This window comes from Cyprinodon variegatus, unplaced genomic scaffold (genome assembly GCF_000732505.1).
Source record: "Cyprinodon variegatus isolate N-32 unplaced genomic scaffold, C_variegatus-1.0 Scaffold64, whole genome shotgun sequence".
Classification (NCBI taxonomy): Eukaryota; Metazoa; Chordata; class Actinopteri; order Cyprinodontiformes; family Cyprinodontidae; genus Cyprinodon; species Cyprinodon variegatus.
In genome coordinates this window covers 1,154,888-1,173,469 of record NW_015150517.1, presented here as the reverse complement: position 1 = coordinate 1,173,469, position 18,582 = coordinate 1,154,888, and the positions used below count along the sequence as shown (strand labels likewise).

Sequence of the window (18,582 nt, the reverse complement as noted above, 5' to 3'; positions counted from 1 at the left end):
AAATATTTATAAACATTAAACCGAAGCCAAGAGTAACGAGTAACGTTTGTTTTAAAAATGTAAGGAATAGAAAGTATAGATACTTGTGTAAAAATGTAATGAGTAGAAGTCAGAAGTAGGAGGAAAAATAAGTATTGGAGTAAAGTATAAATACCTAAAAAGTGTACTTAAGTACAGTAACAAACAAAGTGTTTGTACTTTGTTACTTGACACTTCTGTATATATACCGTATACATTTTAAGCCACTCTAAAGCCAATGCTGTAATTTTTCTTAAATAAATTGATCTGAGGATCAAACTATACTGAAGTACTTTCTGGTGGTGTGATATATTGACTGAAAACATTAGTTTTGCAAGATATGACTTTCCCCTTATGCTGTGGAAATTTAGAAATAACTGTCCTGATTGCAAATAGCTAGATTTTCTCAACAGTCTTTCTTCATTTTTATCATCATGACATTCCAGCCATTTTCACTGCTTGTTATTGTTAACATCTTATTCACTGACATGTTTCTCTGCTGTAGGCTCAAAGGATATAAAAGCTCAACACATTTTGCAGAATTTTGTGCTCGAGCTTGAAATTTTGTCAAATAAACATTTTTGAATGATTTAAAATGTACAAAACACTATTATTGAATATCTAGCTGGTAAATAGTCGATGCTTTAGAAAGATAAATAAATGCTATTTAACAACTACATATTCTGTTGTACTTCTTTTTATTTTTGAGTTCAAAGGTATTTAAGTTTGAAAGTCTTTAGCTGGATTACTGGTTTGACTGGGAGTACAGAGCTATGTTGAAGTCCCAGTATTTTCTGTATTTGAAACCTATTGGAAAGTGAGCTACGTGTTCTCAGCCATTCCTTGAAAGCATGTGAATCTCCATTTGCTATCCATTAATGTGTTGTTTGACATGTTGATGAATGTTTTTTTTAATTGCAAATATTGTAGATTTTTTTATACATTTGTAAATTTTATCACCTTAATGGAGGAAAGAACAGAAAAATATCGGCTTACAAAAATCTGCTGCACATATCGGGGATCGGTTAGACTGATGTCTAAATAAACTATCAGCTTTGGCCTTAAAAACACTGTATCAGTTGATCTCTGCTTATTATTATGGGTCATTTTCCAATGTTAACTTAGTATGTTAACCTAATTTTGGGGGGGGGTCCTCCTTCAGATGGTCTCAGATATTATGGTCTATCTAAGGATCTGACCAATGTAGTCTTGACCTTGTGATCTGTTTATGTTCTGTTTTTATCAATGAGTCACCCCATCCAAAGTCCAGATGTTCAGTAAACAAAACCAGCCTACTGTAACGGGGAGACTCTGTTAAGGTTTTGCCATTAAGGTAATATTTTTGTTAAAAAGTAATTAGTCCTGAATCTAGACTAAACAACAGCAAAGTTTCTCTGCAGTTTTGTGTTTTTACAAAGTGATCAGCTAACTCTCATAATGGCTTTCAGCTTTTGGTCATGAGACTCTTTGTGATGGGTTGTCATTGTTATTTATTTTTTCTTCTGTTCTATATTTAAAATAATCGGTCATTAAGTTGAACTAAAAGATTTAAATTTTGTTGCTGAAAAAACAGACTTTGTTCCTCACAAGTCTACTCAGTCCTGAATGACTTCTAAAACATTTTGAGATCACAACATCTTTGATAATATTTAGGTATGTTGTTTCACAGTTTCTCTCAAAGATTATTTTGCACCCTGTTTACCTAATTATTCCTGATACTTTAAAAGGTCTTATCCACATAGTTTTTGTTTGTTGTCTTTTTTTGGCATATGCTTCTACTGCAGATAGATTTGAATCTGAAACCGTCCACAATAGAATCTCTTAAAAAAGAAAACCTTCCTACAGTAGGTGTGTTATGAAACAGTTTGGTGTTAAATAATAGACACCCTCAAAAGCTTTTTTTAGACCTTTATAGAAAGCTAAGTGAAGTTTTGTTACAACAGACTTAAAAGCCACAAACTATTTACATTTAAGCCTAGTTTTTTAATGGCTTATGTTCTGAGATATGAAGAGATTTATTTATTTGTCAGTTTTGTTTTGAAAGCCTGAAGCTGTCATACCCATTTAGGCAGATTTTGCAGTATTAGTGTAGGAACTGTAATATGAAGAAAATTAAAACCAGCATTTAAAAATGTTTTTTTCCTGCAGTGAGTGATTGTAAATAGATTTGGAGGAGAAGCAATGTTATAGCACATGTGGGACGTTGCTGTTAAACAGGGTTTTTGTTTTTAAACAAAAAACAACATTTTGGATTTGCATTTTAAGCTCTTAGAAATACTTATTTTATTGGGTATCAGAAATCTAAGCAGTGCTTGCTGTAAACAGAAGTGTCTGTGTTTTCTCAACTTGATTCAGACCCTTTATTGTTATCTGATTTCTAAAAGATTCTGTCTTTCTAAATTTAAGTATGTTCAAGATAATCAGGGGATAAAAACAGATAAAACAGAACAACATCCCTTTGATGCTTTCTTCCTCACGTTTAATTCAACTTTTTGTCAATTTGGCCAGATCTCCAAAAGGCAGTTGGATTGCAGTCATTTTTAACGATGCGCAAAGAGCTTCCAAAATGACAAGAACTGCTTATAAAGGGAGGAAAATGACTCAGGGTCTATCTCTCTCTGTTGCAACAGACTGTTTTTTGTAGGTTTTGCTATGAAAGTTTCATAAATTTTCTTCAGAATGCCAAAACCATATTATGTAAGCCATGAAAGTAGGGCAGATGGGAGGAATAAAGAAAGGGGCTGGGGGAAAAAAAATATAATCAGTGATTCGATTTTCACTACAATGGGGCAATATTCATGAAGAAGAGATTCTCAGAGAGCTGCCACAGTTATATAAACTACTGCTGCCTTGTTCCTCCTCAGCGCCCTTGAAGATGTCTGAGACGCTGTTCGACGGTTTTGAGAAGGTGGGAAAGAAGCAGAACAAGGAGCAGGTTCCTCCACCAGCCGAGCCTCAGAGCAAGAAGTCGTCATCAAATAAACCATCTAAGAAATCTCAGTCTAGCAATACAGCCACATCTACAACTTACAAAACTCTGGAGGAAGCATTCAAAGCTGTAAGTAAACATTTTTTTTTATCAAGAATTTTTGGTGTTTTGGTGAAACTCATAATTTAACACACCGATTAAACACATTTGATGAACTAAAAAAGGATTTCCATATTGCCTTGAAAACATGCAGAAACAAAGCTGCTTTGAAAATGTTTTCACCGCAAAGCATCACTTGATAAACTTGTTTTTCAATGGGCGTCTTGTTTCTGAGAATACATGCTTGAATTTTATTTTAGCTGGATATTGGGGACCTGAAGCAGCAGTTGGCTCACAGTCAGTCCCTGTTCCCAGAAAACCCATCAGTCTGGGTTAAAGACCTGGCAGGATACCTGAACCTCAAACTGACCGCCCCAGACAACGGGCCAACACTTAGCAGCTATTCTCACGGTCAGCAGAATCCATCCTCCTGCTTTCTCTATACTCTGTATGATTGTTAATATTTCCCTGTATTTATAACAGATTTATTATCTCTCATTTCCCTTTTACCCCAGACTATCCATATTGCCTTATAGGAAAAGAGCTGAGGGCCGTTATCAAAGGCCTCATTGGACGTTGCAGCAATGTTCTGCCTGATTTCTTTGACTACTGTGTTTACACAATGCTCAGGGAGCTGGACAGACAGCCAGGTACACCTAAAGGCTCATTATCCTTCTCTTATGACCTTTTACAGCCCAGGTGAATTTTATAGAAGTGATAGCTAAATGGAAAGAAAGCTGTCATTAAAGATTGAGGCAAATAGAGAACAGCACATTTTAAAGTACCCAGAATATAATCTTTTTTGTTTTGTGTCCAGGGGCTTTTCTTCATGGATACAGAGTTTGTATTCAGGCAGTGCTACAGGACAAACCTAAGATAGCCACCCAGAACTTATCAGAGGTTAGTATCACCTTCAGTCCAGCAGGTCTACTGCTCTTATTTGTTATACAGTAGTGCTTGTTTTTTGTAACGATCTTGAAATAACGTGTCTCCTCCTTTTCTTTCTGTCTCTCCAGTATCTGGAGTTATTGCGATCTGTTCAGAATCGTCCAGTGAAATGTCTGACAATCATGTGGGCTTTGGGTCAAGCTGGGTTCTATGATCTCAGTCAGGGCTTAAGAGGTAAGAATCTATCAGCTTAGCGGGGAGAAACAATGTTTGTATATGAAGCCACCAATATTTATTATGCCTTACAAAAACATTCATATCCCAGGGATCTTATTTTATATTACCGGGGATGCATCAGTCCTCTTTTCTTCTTCCAATCTAATTCCGATACTTGAATATGGAGATCCTGATACCACAGCTGTGTTTGCTGTAACTTTATTGTCATTTCTATTTATTTTTAAGAGGCCATTATAAGGGGGGGTATGATGTATATGAGCGTATAATTCAAAAGCTAGCTTTGTTTCCACTCATTCTCTATGGGAAGTGACCTTAATTAAAGCTGTGAAACATTCTGGTAAAATAATCATGTTTTATAACAAACTGAACATAAAAAGCACTAAATGTAACAGCTAGTGGTATCATATGGGGGCTAGCTTATCAGTTATAAGTAGACATCTAAGGACAAAAAGAGTTTACCTGGTGTCACTATGAGCCCAAAGAGTTTTCCAGATTTTTCCAAAATTAACAATAAATTTAATAAATTGATTTATTGTACTTATTAAATCATAAATAGATGCCTATAAAGAGGTAAACCTGTTTTGCTGTTCAATAAATGTTTTACCTAATTTCAATTTCTTATAGAAATAGACAAGTAGATCTGCCACTATGGATCAACTCCTTTTTTACGCCCGACCTTCAATATGGGGACTGATATAGATATTGGTATCAAAATTGCTAACAAATGAAGAAAAAATTTTGATATATTTTTTTGTCAATAAAACTAGAAAATCAGCTGTCAGTAAATTTGTTATCCTCAACAGAAATCTATAGCAACCAACTTTCCTTTGACACGACAGCTGTCAGTAATGTAAGAAGTTGGCCAGTATTTACATAAAACTATAATAATCTGTTCTTAGTTTGCTATAAACTTTTAAGTTGAAGCCTCAAAAAGGTGAAAAAAAGACTCTGGTCCAAAAATAGCAAAGTGAAACTCTTAGCTGTTCCACATGCAAAATGCTCTGTGTTGCATAAATCAAATACTGCGCATCACCCTGAACAGAACTATTTCCACTTTCAAACACGGTGGGGGCAGCATCATGCTGCGGGGAGTGGGACTCTAAAGATGGGTAGAAATGCTGCTGCTGTAATAGTTTTTACACCTTGTTAATTCATGGGTTAAACACCTACTGCTACACATTGTAATTCAGTTAGCTGGTAAACTATGGAGAAGTAATTTTAGTGCACTGGATAAGAACAGATTGGGAAATGTTTGATTTATGGGCCCCGTTTCTCAATAAAATATAGTTGCAGAAGTTTTGGGTCAGGGTTCACTGGAGTAAACAGCCTCACTAGAGCATCATTCCAACACTGGGTTATATTTATTGAGACAGGCTCTCCGTCTGCAGATTGCAGCCTCAGAAACATTCTTGCAATTTTAGACGGAATAATGGCCTTGATCTTAAAAATAAAAACATTAGAAGGGAGATTTTCTTCTTCTGAAGGAAAGGAAACTTTGTAAAAACACGAATGGATCATCATGGTCTCTGCGTTTTATCTTTATGCTAAAAAAAATAACATGGTTTAAAAAAGGTTTTCTTTGTTTAGTCAGTTGGTGCTAAAATGTTGAAGCATGTTTGTTTTTTTCTGTTTTGCGCTGCAGTGTGGCTGGGTATTATGCTTCCTGTGCTGGGGATAAAGTCATTGTCAGCATACGCCATCGCCTATCTGGAGAGGCTTCTGCTGTAAGTTTGTCAGATAAAATCTTTTAGAATTGATTTAACCATAAACAGATTTATTGTCAATCTCATCATTTTTAGATTTTACAAGTTTTACACGTTTTCTACTTATAGCAAATTCAAAATGAAAAAAATGCATATTAAAGTATTTACATGTAACCTTCCGTATTTGGATTGTTGGGTTTTAAACATTTAATTTTCCTCTTTTTTTAGACTTCATACAAACCTAACCAAAGGATTTGGCATCCTGGGTCCTAAAGAGTTTTTTCCTTTGCTTGATTTTGCTTTCATGCCCAAGAACGCCCTGTCACCCAGGTAACACAAACTAATGCTAACCCTTTAAACCGATCCTTAAAACCTCTTTCACTGCATTTTTGCTCAACCTAACTACAGCCTACAGCAGATATCAGCCTACTTTTCATGAATCAACACATAAGTCATAATCAATTTTTATGGGTCCAATGTGCAATTCTAATCATTGTTCTGTTTCAATCAGCTTTCAGAAAATTATCACGATAAACAGAATAATGGCTTGAAAATATGAATGTGAGTAATTAATCTGCATAATGTGTCACTGAAATAAAAACATTTTTAATTATATTCTACTCCATGAAATATATTTTACATATTTGACAGTGAAGACTTTAACAGGTTATGTGTGTATATCAACTATTAGATTTGGTTCAGGACCCCTTAGAAGTGATGCTCGTTTGCATATCATCTGTTTTTATTTTGTTCTTCCTAAATCAGCTTTTAGTCTATTACAATATTTAATTTTCCTTTTGGATTAATAAAGTATTTTTGACTTGAATATGGGAATTCAGAGTGGAAACAGAGCCTTCCTCTGATAAGGTTGATTTACTTTTCTCCAGAGCGCCATATCAAGCTGGCTTCCTTTAGATATCTGATGCTCAAAGATCACCAGTGTCGTTTTATGTTTTTCTTTCCATGACATCTGCTGTGAAAAATGGCTACATTTACTATTTACAGTCATGTAGAAGTGGTTGTCTTGGATTGTCCTCATACATTAGAAAATAATATACAGTCATACCATATGAAAAAAGGTTTATTTGATTTTAAACCTATCTAAATGTTTGGTTCGTTTTATATATTTTTAATGTTCTTAAGTGGCTTAAATGCCGCTCCAAATTTGTCATTTAGAATTTAGAGTAGTTTTTCTTTCTGTCAAAACAAAGATAATAAACAGTCAGTTTTCGTACAGTTTACAGGAGCAGCTGAGGTGTTTGTATCCTCGACTTAAAGTCCTGGCATTTGGAGCCAAACCAGAGAGCACGCTGCACACGTACCTGCCGTCTTTCCTGTCTAGGGCTACGCCTCACTGTCCAGACGACATGAAGAGAGAGGTAAGGAACCACAACTGTGCTGCTAAAACGGTAGCCCATATAAAGAACTATTTAAAAAATAATAATAATATAATTTGGAATTTTTTTCATTATTGGTTTGAAGGCAAAGTAGAGGCTTAATTTATTTTGTTTTGGCTGTAATCTTATTGTTCCAAAAGATGATTTTTTAATCTTTGACTGGTCTGGATTTTTCCGAAAACATGTAGTTTATTTACTAATTCACACCATAATTAATTTGTGCCTTTAGTATTTATTATATTCAGAGAGAAAGAGTTTGACATTATGCAGTTTTGTAAGCAACCTTGCATATCAAGGATGGAGCTATTAGTTAATCTGGTAATTAGTCATTTTATTCCCCCAGATAATATAAAGGAAATGCTTATAGTGAATTTCCTAAAAACATTTAGAACTTCATTTAATGCACCTTTTAAATGAATTGTACCTAATAAAAACATGTAGGAGAAAATATGCATTATTATTATTACATTGGATTAATTTGTTGACAGTTTACCAATTAACCAATTAATGATCAGACTGAAAAATGTGCTTAACTGCAGATAAAATAATTTTTCCCACCAAATTTGAACCATTTAAAGATCAACCTTTGCCACTTGGGGAGTTGTGCTTAGAGCTTGTTTAAAAGTGAAGAACTTGAATGGCAAATGTTTATATTTTCTTACTTGATTAGTTAATTTGTTAACTAACAAGAGTTTCAATGAGCAATTGATAAATAGCAATCCAAGTCATTCATGTACTGTGTATATATCAATTATTTTTCTATTTAATTTACAATCTTCCTGAATGCTAACTGGTTTAGCTGGATTTGTGAAGGTAAACTGTTTAGTTAATTGACTAATAAAATCCTGTGTTCTTGTTTCCTGCAGCTGCTCAGCAGTATGACAGAGTGTTTGTGTGTGGATGTTCAGAGTCTTGGAGTGTGGAGACAGCTCTACACAAAGCATTTACCCCAGTCTAGGTAAATATGAAACCTCTCATAGACAAGCTAAAACTGATTCTGTACATTTGTTTTGGTTTGTTCTAATTCTAACTTTCCCTTGTCACTTGAAGTCTGCTGTTAAACCACTTATTAAAGTCATGGAACACTCTGCCACCAAAGGTAATTTTCTGTTTCAAAACATGATGGTTCATAAACTGAGCTAACCTTCCTGAAAAATATTCATCAGTTTGTTCTTTTACATGCTAATTATTCTTTGCTCCACTTTTGATGCATAGTTGCGGAAGAACCTTGAAGAAACAATCCAATCTTTTAGAGTGACCAATGAGGAAATGAGAGACGCAAACGAATCTCAAGACCTTCAAGACTGCAATAGCCTGTGTCAGGTGAGATAAGAAAAAAAACCTTAGTTATAGAAAAGTTGTTTGTGTGACGGATGGAAATAAGATGCTGTTTTGTTTCCAGAATCTCCAGGTGAAGATGCGTGGCCACGGGTTCCCCTGGTCCAAACTGCTCTTGGTTCTGCTGGTGTTTGCTGCAGGCTTCATTGCCCATGACATCAGGTCTCACGGTTCAGTCTCAGGTGTGAATCAGCAGAGCTTCTCGTTTTTATTTCATTCTGCACACTTCCCAAGAGGCTTGTTGCTGTAACTATAGTTGTGTTTCAGATTCCACCACGGCCAAGTATCTTCGCAGCTCGGGAGTCACAGCCGTGTCTCAGCAGGCCTGGGGCAAAATAACCATCTACACAAAGCAGGGCTTCAGGTACGACCTCATGCTCATCATGTGCTGCATTATTTTTCTCAAATTTGGCCCTTTTAGTTAGTCTGTGACCTAGATACGGTTAACCTCGAATACTAAAATAACTGGCAGCTTTTATAACAGCCATGTAATTTATTTATTTTCTGTTGCAGCTGGTTGGAGAAAAACACTCCTTATTATTACTCTGAGTGTGTGCGGGTGTTGGGGCCAATCATGGAACAAGGTGTGGAGAAAAGCAAAGTCGCAGCTGGCGTCATTTCTGAAAACACCTCACGGTTTATCCTCTGGGTCAGAGAAACAACACCGCTGGTCATCGAATGGGTAAAATGATATCTACGTTGAACTTTGGTTTGATATTTGTAGCGGAGACTGTTGCTGAAACTGTGTTTTTTCAGGTGAACACCAACACTCCAGACAGCGTGTTCCATGCCTTGGCGTATTTAAAAGAACTACTCATCTCCATCCATCAGAACTACGTTCTCCCAGCTCTGACCTACATATATCATCTTTTACAACGAGCGTGGACCAACCTGCAGGACTCTTGCAAGTCAGTACCTAAAAATGCAGCTTTTTAAAACACTACTAGGTTTTCTTAAGAACTAAAATTAGTTTTATAGTCATAAGGTAGACAGTAACACTGTGAAAATTTATCTACTGTTGCAACCATCTAGCACTTGTAACTTTGCTTTTAGATTTTTATTTACACCCAAAACTGCCTAGTATAAGTTAAAGGGGAACACTGTTTTTTTACATTGGCCCCTTGATTTTACGTTATTACATCATGTTCTACTCACCCATATTAGTTTTGTGTCATTTAGAGCTGTTTCGAAGATATTCCGTTAGGTTATATCTAAGTAACGTCTTTCTATGAGCAACGACTTGAAGGCACAAACTAAACTGTTCATAATTTTTCATTTATGGTACCCTGGCATTCATAAAATGTAGGTGAATCACTGTCTCCCAGACCTCCACGGTTATTTATTTTTATATATATATTTTTTAAACAAAGCGGAGTGTGTATGACGTCATCCGCGCGCCGGCTACCATTCATTCATCCTGTCCACTGAACTGCTGCTAGTTTTACTCACATGCCTGGAAGATGTCTAGTGCTACTACCACTGATGATCTCGTTCGCCAAATGGAATTGAGCGATTCAGATCAGCTAGCGGAATGAATATAAGGGGTAGAGCGTAGCCGCCTGTGGCCCTGGCTGCCTGTCACAACTCCAGTCCGGCGCGCGGATGACGTCATACACACTCCACTTTTTTTTTTTTTTAAATATACATATAAAAAATATAATGACGGATCTCTGGGGGACAGTGATTCGCCTACATGTTATGAATAAATTATTAACAGTTTAGTTTGTGCCTTCAACTCGTTGCTCATAGGAAGACGTTACTTTGATATAATCTAACCGAATATCTTCAGAACAGCTCCAAATGACACAAAACTCATATGGGTGAGTAGAACATGATGTAATAACGAAAAATCAAGGGCCCAATGTAAAAAACAAACAAACAAAAAAAAAAACGCTGTTCCCCTTTAAGCAAATGCTTCATATTCAAAACAATTATAACAATAAATGTCAATCAAAACATAAAAAAACTGACTGCACTTTGAAAATATGTTTTGGAATAATGAAGATTTTAATTATCCGGTAATTTCTTATTGAGATGCACAAATCTTTGACCTTTATTGATGGCAGTGAAAAAATTAAGATTTATATCAAATAATAATCAGAAAGCATAAGAAAAATGAAAATATATTTTATTGTCCTATATTAAGGAAATTCAGATGTAGAAGTGGCAAAGTAAATGGAAGAATTTAGGTTCACTCATTACCAACAAAACTATAAAAATGGAATTCAAAATAAAAATAGACTGTGTCGTAAAAGAATTGCTTACTGAGATGAAATTAACTTTGTAGCATATTTATCTAGCTGGAAATCCAGAGTGAAAAAGAGATGGCAACAATTTAGAGCTAAAGTACAGAAGAAGAGACTTGTTCCTTCTTCATAAATGTAGTAGTTTTTGTACAATGAACTATTTCTCCCTGAATATCCTTAAATAAACTACAAGTAATTAAAGCAGAGCGAGATCAACAGTAATAAATGATGGGGGATATTTCCTGTTTGTTTTTTTTTTATAAGGCTTTTTGCAGATCTGATTATCAATTCTCATTTCTATTTATTAAATGTAGCATCATTGCTTGTCTTTTATTTGTATTAACCCTTATTTTGTTCCCTGTAGTGGAGAGGTGTCTGTGTCGTGTCTACAGGGACACGCCCTTTACTTCACAAACTCAACATGGCAGCTGCTGCAGCACACAACATCAGCCATCAAGACATGGGCTCAGGAGCTGCTGACGCGAGCTGGATAACCCGACAGAATTGGACTAATTTACTCATGCAATATAAATACTGAGTGTGTGCGAATAGATGCAGTACACACACACAAACACACTCTGGCCCAACTTGAAGCTGCATCTCAGCGCATGGGGCTCCTCTGAAGCCATGATCGTCCCCTTCAGAAGGACAACCAACTCCTTCAGAAAGACTTATGTCCTGTTTTCTTAATAAATTTTATGAGCCGGTCTGCTGTTGTATACATGTTTCTACCAATCTCTTTGTCACTGCTGGATGTGGAGTTGTAGTTTTTCTCTCCCTTTTTTCTACTGCAAGTTCCAGGAGTTTCTTTACCCGTTTAGGATCAAATGTAATTTATATATATACATGAAAAAAATCCAGGTTTGTAGACTTGTATGCATTTTTATTTAAACATGTTCTAAGGAAACCTGGTAAAGGGTCAGAAAAATAACCCTTTAATCGGTAAAAATCAGGAAGACTTTATATCTGCTCTGTCATGCTTTCATCAATGGAAATGTGAACTGTTTTCACACTTGCAGGATTATTTATTTCACCTGTGGAAATATGGATATTTATCAGAAAACACCTACATTTGTCCAAAACTATTTTTATTCTTTCATTTCCCTCTTTTTTTTTTCTTTTTTTTTATCAGTCCTGTCTATACTTCAGTTCCTCAACTTCTAGTCAAAGCGAAGTCCTGAGTAACTGAAGTCTTGGCTCATGAGCGATTCTGTGCCGACATCTAGTTTTACTCTGAAACATGAGGATAAAAGGCAACATTTCAATGTTTTTTCAGTAAAGGTCCTTTGTGCAGCAGATTGGATGACTTTGGCAGCAACCAGTGTCTTAATTTGTGATGAAAATCATTTGTAATAAAGACTTCAAACTGAATGTCATGTTTCGCATTAATCCAAGGTTTCACATTTTTCTAAAGCTCTAGATTGTGTCATCGCTGGAAACTGAGTATTTACTGTTATTAGCCTGTTGTGACTACAACGTGCATTACAAAATAAAAGTAATGTTAAGAATTAACTAATCACCAATTTCTGGTAATATATATATTTTTTTTTTTTAAAGGAAAAACATGAATGGACTAAAATAGCCAACATGTTTGAAGTTTTCTCATCAGATTACAGGGTCAACTATTTAATAGCCTATAACAAGGACTGGTGAATATTTTGGTGGACAGTCACAGGGCAAAGTCCAATTTAATATTCCAATCTTTTGGTGGCAAATAACTGTAGCTTACATGAACAAGTTATTCCAGCTGTGCTGTCCTGAGTCCACAACACGTTTGATTCAGGTAAAAGTCTTACATGTATGGATGAATTTTATGTATGTAAACGTGTGCTTATGCTAGTGCCAATTGGTGGCAGAAAGCTTCATATTCATGCAATGTAATGCTTTATGGTCTTTTACAGCTGAGCATGTCTTGCTTCCATGCTAATCCAAAAGTATAAAGAAAATTAGATCCTGTTTTTTTTTTTTAGGTAAACACCAATGTGTACAGTTAAAGCCTTTTAAAGTTACACATCCCATGGCCGTCCCTGGGATGTGTTTATTTCTATTTATTATAGAACTAATATCTATCCCTGGCTTTTAGTATGAGGGGTTGCTGCATTTTGTGTTCCTTACACGCAGAGTCGTAGCTAGAACATTTTTATAAGGGTGGCCAGGCAATAACCAATGTACACTGAAATTGAATGAAATCCATGAAGATTAACTGCACTTTCCTACAGCCTTTGCTAACAATAAATAGAAGCATATATCTACTTTCTAGATAAAAGGTATAGTGGATACAACACTTTCAGGTTTGAGTTCTGGGGCAAGCATCTTTTCCATTGTCATTACTTACCTACTTTTATCGATAATCATTCTGCATAGATTTGATATTTACAAGTAATATTATCTTCATAAATTTATTATTTTATACATTTTTATTAAAATAGTTATCTATGATTTCACTGAAAACTCCCAGATGACTTGCAGATGCACATAATTTTCTCTTTACCCCATATAACACAAAATCTAGTTCTGAAAAGAGCATAAATTCTGTACTTATCATCTTTGATGTTAGTATATTGATATGTATAATTAACCACAGTGTTTTTGTTGTCAAGAAATTATGAATACATGAAAAAAAAATTCCACTTGAGAGGATTACTGCTGCCACCATCTTTATTAGAGGGGGAAAAAATTCTAGGGGTGGCCATGGCTACCCCTGGTCTCCATCTAGCTCCGCCCCTGGTAGTAAAGTGCATCTTGTTTTTTTTTTTTTTGGTTTTTTTTTTATTCTTCTGAAAGATGTCCACCTTTAAACTGCATATAAAAAAAAAGAAAATTAATATTCAATGCGCAATNTTATCTATGATTTCACTGAAAACTCCCAGATGACTTGCAGATGCACATAATTTTCTCTTTACCCCATATAACACAAAATCTAGTTCTGAAAAAAGCATAAATTCGGTACTTATCATCTTTGATGTTAGTATATTGATATGTATAATTAACCACAGTGTTTTTGTTGTCAAGAAATTGTGAATACATGAAAAAATTTAACTTGAGAGTATTACTGCTGCCACCATCTTTATTAGAGGGGGGGAAATGGTAGGGGTGGTCAATGATTGGCTAAGGGTGGCCATGGCTACCCCTGGTCTCCATCTAGCTCCGCCCCTGGTAGTAAAGTGCATCTTGTTTTTTTTTTGTTTTGTTTTGTTTTATTCTTCTGAAAGATGTCCACCTTTAAACTGCATATATAAAAAGTAAATGAATATTCAATTCGCAATACTCTCAGCCAATTCTATAAAAGTGCATAACTCAGGGCAGCAGACTTGCATCGGCAAACTGTTGGTAGTGTGAAGGCCAGATATAGAGGGTGCAACTCCTCCAGACATTGGCCACTGAAACATGGACACATCGCTGTGAGTCGCTATAAAATGATGACCAGTTTCGCTAATTGATGAGTAAAAGCTCGGGACGTAGCAACTGGTAACCGCTTCCGTCTGTTTGCTCCGGAGCTTCTGTAGGTAAAACAACTAAAAGATATGTCCGATAAATAAAGACATTTCTGTTTGAAAACTCTTGTAATTGAATGTATTAGTTCACTAGTTACGTCTGATTGCATGTCCCCTTCGATAGCTCAGTTGGTAGAGCGGAGGACTGTAGAGTGATACTGTGGAAATCCTTAGGTCGCTGGTTCGAATCCGGCTCGAAGGAGGTCTCTTTTTATAAACCAAAAATTTCCAGAGATTTTTTTTTTTACAAGTTAGTTCCGTGAATATCAAAGGTTTAGGTCCGATATATCCTCCGTATCCTTGAGTACTGGTGCAGAGATTACTGCCTGAACCTGAACGTCAGGAAGAACTTCAGGAAGAACCGTCCTAACCATGCTCCACTGCTCATCAACAGCTCAGCTGTAGAGGTGTCAGCAGCACCAAATTCCTGGGGGTGCACATCACAGACACCTTCACCTGGACTGTAAACACCACCTCACTGGTCAAAAGGGCACAGAAGTGCATGTCTGCACCGACTGGAAGAAGGTGAGACGAGTGGTGAGAACAGCAGAGAAGATCATTGGGGCTCCTCTTTTCCTCCATTAAAGACATTTTATCCCAGTGCTGCATGTCCCAAGCCCGTAATATCATCAATGACCCCTCATACCCCCACCATGGACTGTTCTCTCTGTTGCCCTCTGGGAAGAGGCTTTGCAGCATTCCATGCAGGACCGGCATGTTATTTAAAAGCTTTCCCCCCGCTGCCATCAGACTGTTGAACAGTTGAAAAAACTCTAAACCAAGTCAGATATCGAGACTCTGCATAACATCAAACCTAATAGAACTCAACTGAAATGTTTTCTTCTTTATTTTTGCACCATATACATTCATTTATTTGTGCAGTACTCTGAACATCCACATCAATCCTTTTTGCACCATGTTTCCTCCCACACTCTTTACATTTGATTATTGCTGCACTTTATGAATGGAAATGCTTATTTCACTGCTAAGCTCCTCTTCATTCACTGAAAGCTGTATACATGAAATTTTGCATACACTCTGTGTATACAAAATGACAATAAAGTTTGTCTAAGTACCCTGTGACTCATTCCAAGCCCAAGCAAGCAGGTGTCGTGCCAAGGTAGTTATTCCCCCCCAGAATTTGAATCCCCTCATTGGGAGCATGCACAGAATTCACTCTGCTTCAATTCCAACAGACTCTTAAACGCAGAAAAAAAATTAGTAATTGTGAAATAGATTGACTGCTTTTTTTACAGAGTAATTTTATTATAAACCATGACATATTGGGCTGAGAGGTTTAGTAACGTACATCTATGTATGTTACAATTATGAGAACTAATGGAAAGGCTGTTCATCGTATTAAAAACAACAGAATGCCATATATACATCTTGAGAAGCGGTTCACAGAAATATTTTTTTCTTTAAAAAAATCATTCTTACAGTTGATTCCAGAATTTAAGGGTAATTTTGCATTCATAATATATCAGATTTAAGGCTTCTAGATCAATAATACACAAAACATATTATCAAGACTGAATCTTAGTCTGAGGAATTCACTAGATTTGATCAGATTAGATAGAAATTACTTAGTCTCACAATGGGGAAATTCACTGGTGACATCGGCTCTTATAAACAACAGAAGTTGCACAGCAGAGGCGTAGCCAGAATATTTTTATAAGGGTGGCCAGGCAATAATCAATGTACACTGAGGGGTGGCCGAAAGCTGATAGGCGCCAGAACCTCAGGGTTAATTAAGCATAACATCGATATTTTCTAAATAAAGACAATACTTTCCTAAAGCCTTTGCTAACAAGTAGACGCATATATTTAAACATCCGTGCTTTCTAAATTAAAGGTCTAGTGGATAGAATTCTTTCAGTTTTGAGATCTGGGGCGTAAATCTTTTCCCTCGTCATTACTTACCTACTTGTATCAATAAACATTCTGCATAAAATTGATATTTACAAGCACTAATAAATAAATTGATTATATGATAAGTTTTTATTAAAGTTGTTATTTATCTTTGATTTCACTGAAGACTCCCAGATGACATGCAGAGACACGTTTTCTCTTTATCCGATATTACACAAAATCTAGTTCTGAAAAGAGCATGAATTCTGTATTTATCATCTTTGATGTTAGTATATTGATTTGCATAATTAACCACAGTATTTTCCTTGTCAGCTAATTGTTTACATATAGAAAATTAAAATGTTAAATAAGTTAGAACTTTCCACTTGAGAGTATTACTGCTGCCACCATCTGTATTAGAGGGAAAAAATGGTAGGGGTGGCCACAGGGGTGGCCAATGAGTGGCGAAGGGTGGCCATGGCCACCCCTGGTCCCCCATCTTGCTTCACCCCTGGAGAACAGGAAATAATGGTTTTGCTGATAGTAAGAAGTGATTCTTTTTTTATATATATATATATATATATATAAAAACGTCTAGTTAATAACTGTAAGGAGTAATAGTTGCAGTAGCAGCAGCAGTATAATGGCATTATATAAAGTGGACTTTCACTGCATAATCATGTCAGAAATCGGGTCCTAAATGGCTAATCAGCCCTCGGCTGATTTTTATTCAGAAACCAGTCCTTCAAGGGACGGTTTCCAGTTCGAGCCCAAAATCCGTCCTTTTATTTATTTATTTTTTTTATTACACCTTTCAATTGCAGCCTCGCCTCTGTCGGTGTGCAGCTGTAGGTACAATGACTGAAAGTTACGTCCGATATATTGAGAGCAATGCTGTCCGAAACTGTGAATCCGACTCTATATTTTCCCATTAGTGACGTCACTTCTCGTGTCCCCTTCGATAGCTCAGTTGGTAGAGCGGAGGACTGTAGAGTATGACTGTGGTAATCCTTAGGTCGCTGGTTCGAATCCGGCTCGAAGGAGGAATTTTTTTTTTATCTGATAAAAATACCGTTGTTATTTTCTTTATATTTTTAGTCAAGTAAATCACAAAAGTGTACCTTGATTTATAGTTTGGTTGTACGCAAACATGCATAAAATATATATATTTTTTGTTGTTGTTTTCATGTGCCTGGTATGGAACACATTTCCCGAAAACATCAAAAGAGGGAAGAAAAGTCCGGCAACCATCAGGCACCTAAACAGTTTCTGCAATACCTCCTTCTATGGTCAACACTGCTGGAGAACTTGCATTACAAAGTGAGAGCAAAAGCAAGCCCAAAACAACCAATAGGTTAACGCTTCATCTTCTGGTGGACCAATCACGTCTCAACTTTGGGGTTACTTTTGACCAACGGTGTTCCTCCTGTCTGGATTCATTATCTGCAGCACTAGATTCCTCATGCCTGTGCTCTAGGTGCGGGTTTGAGCCAAGTACCTGGTGTCCCTCTGTCAGCCTCTCTACCTGGACCAACAGCAGGTCACAGAGGTCATCTGCTTCGATCCAGACAGACACAGACACAAAATAAGCTGGTCCAGTGACAGTGTGAAAAGGATCCTGATTGGTCATAGAGGGGGTCCAGCCCAGTGGCCCAGCACCAGTCGCTTAATGGAGGCCTGTGCAGCAAGCACCAACTATGAACGCTGGAGTCCGGCTTCCTTGAATTGTTTCAGCCCCAGATAAAATACATGAAATGGGTTAAACAGAGTAGCTACAGCCTAGATGTACAACTTCTAGAGTGAAGTTAATTTTCTAAATGCTCAGTGTCAGTTCCTCTTCTAGTTCCAGTGCTCATGTAAATAAAATAAATTTATTTGGCGTCCCTTGAATCTATTAATTGTGTTTAATGATACAAAGAGAACATTTAAAAGATAAGAGTGGGTTTTATCTCCTCTTACCTGCATATACTATATCTTCAAAAGGAAATACAGGATAAATCCACATATAACAGACATATTTAGACTATATTTGGTTAAATAGGCACAGATTTACCTACTGTCTTAGTTGCTGGTAATCTCAAAAGCAAACCTTTTCAAAGTGGAAAATATTCCTAATTTAAAATTCATTAGAGCCGGTAAAGCTTCAAACATTGACAATAAGCATCTGGTGTGTGTAGTGGTTATTAAATTTGTATAAATGTAGCAAGAAATGCTGCTTTTCTCATTAAATGAAATACACCCTGATTTTCACATCAAGCATAAAAAAACGAGCATGCATATTTTTTTATAGGACCAATGACATCAGACCAATGAAACTGAAGACCAATAGTGTCCCTAAGTTGAAATCAAGCCCTTAGTTGTGGCTCACTAAAGTTAGAATTC

General features: G+C 36.3%; 1 protein-coding gene and 2 non-coding genes across 3 annotated transcripts in view; all 3 read left to right on the top strand.

Annotated features, from left to right (window-relative positions):
* tmem214 (transmembrane protein 214) overlaps positions 1-12,227 on the top strand; it is a 13,922-nt gene extending 1,695 nt beyond the window's left edge. The window contains exons 2-17 of the mRNA XM_015371756.1: positions 2,883-3,076; positions 3,307-3,457; positions 3,562-3,696; positions 3,864-3,946; positions 4,063-4,168; positions 5,814-5,895; positions 6,103-6,204; positions 7,112-7,253; positions 8,138-8,229; positions 8,322-8,370; positions 8,487-8,594; positions 8,674-8,791; positions 8,877-8,973; positions 9,123-9,291; positions 9,366-9,517; positions 11,220-12,227. Coding sequence (XP_015227242.1) covers positions 2,883-3,076; positions 3,307-3,457; positions 3,562-3,696; positions 3,864-3,946; positions 4,063-4,168; positions 5,814-5,895; positions 6,103-6,204; positions 7,112-7,253; positions 8,138-8,229; positions 8,322-8,370; positions 8,487-8,594; positions 8,674-8,791; positions 8,877-8,973; positions 9,123-9,291; positions 9,366-9,517; positions 11,220-11,349 — 1,910 coding nt within the window. The 3' untranslated portion in view covers positions 11,350-12,227. The remainder of the gene's footprint in view (positions 1-2,882; positions 3,077-3,306; positions 3,458-3,561; positions 3,697-3,863; positions 3,947-4,062; positions 4,169-5,813; positions 5,896-6,102; positions 6,205-7,111; positions 7,254-8,137; positions 8,230-8,321; positions 8,371-8,486; positions 8,595-8,673; positions 8,792-8,876; positions 8,974-9,122; positions 9,292-9,365; positions 9,518-11,219) is intronic.
* A 2,236-nt stretch (positions 12,228-14,463) lies between these two features.
* trnay-gua lies at positions 14,464-14,551 on the top strand. Its single transcript is given in 2 exon segments — positions 14,464-14,500; positions 14,516-14,551. It is a non-coding gene; the product is annotated as a tRNA-Tyr (tRNA).
* A 2,604-nt stretch (positions 14,552-17,155) lies between these two features.
* On the top strand, positions 17,156-17,243 carry trnay-gua. Its single transcript is given in 2 exon segments — positions 17,156-17,192; positions 17,208-17,243. It is a non-coding gene; the product is annotated as a tRNA-Tyr (tRNA).
* Positions 17,244-18,582: the final 1,339 nt, after the last annotated feature.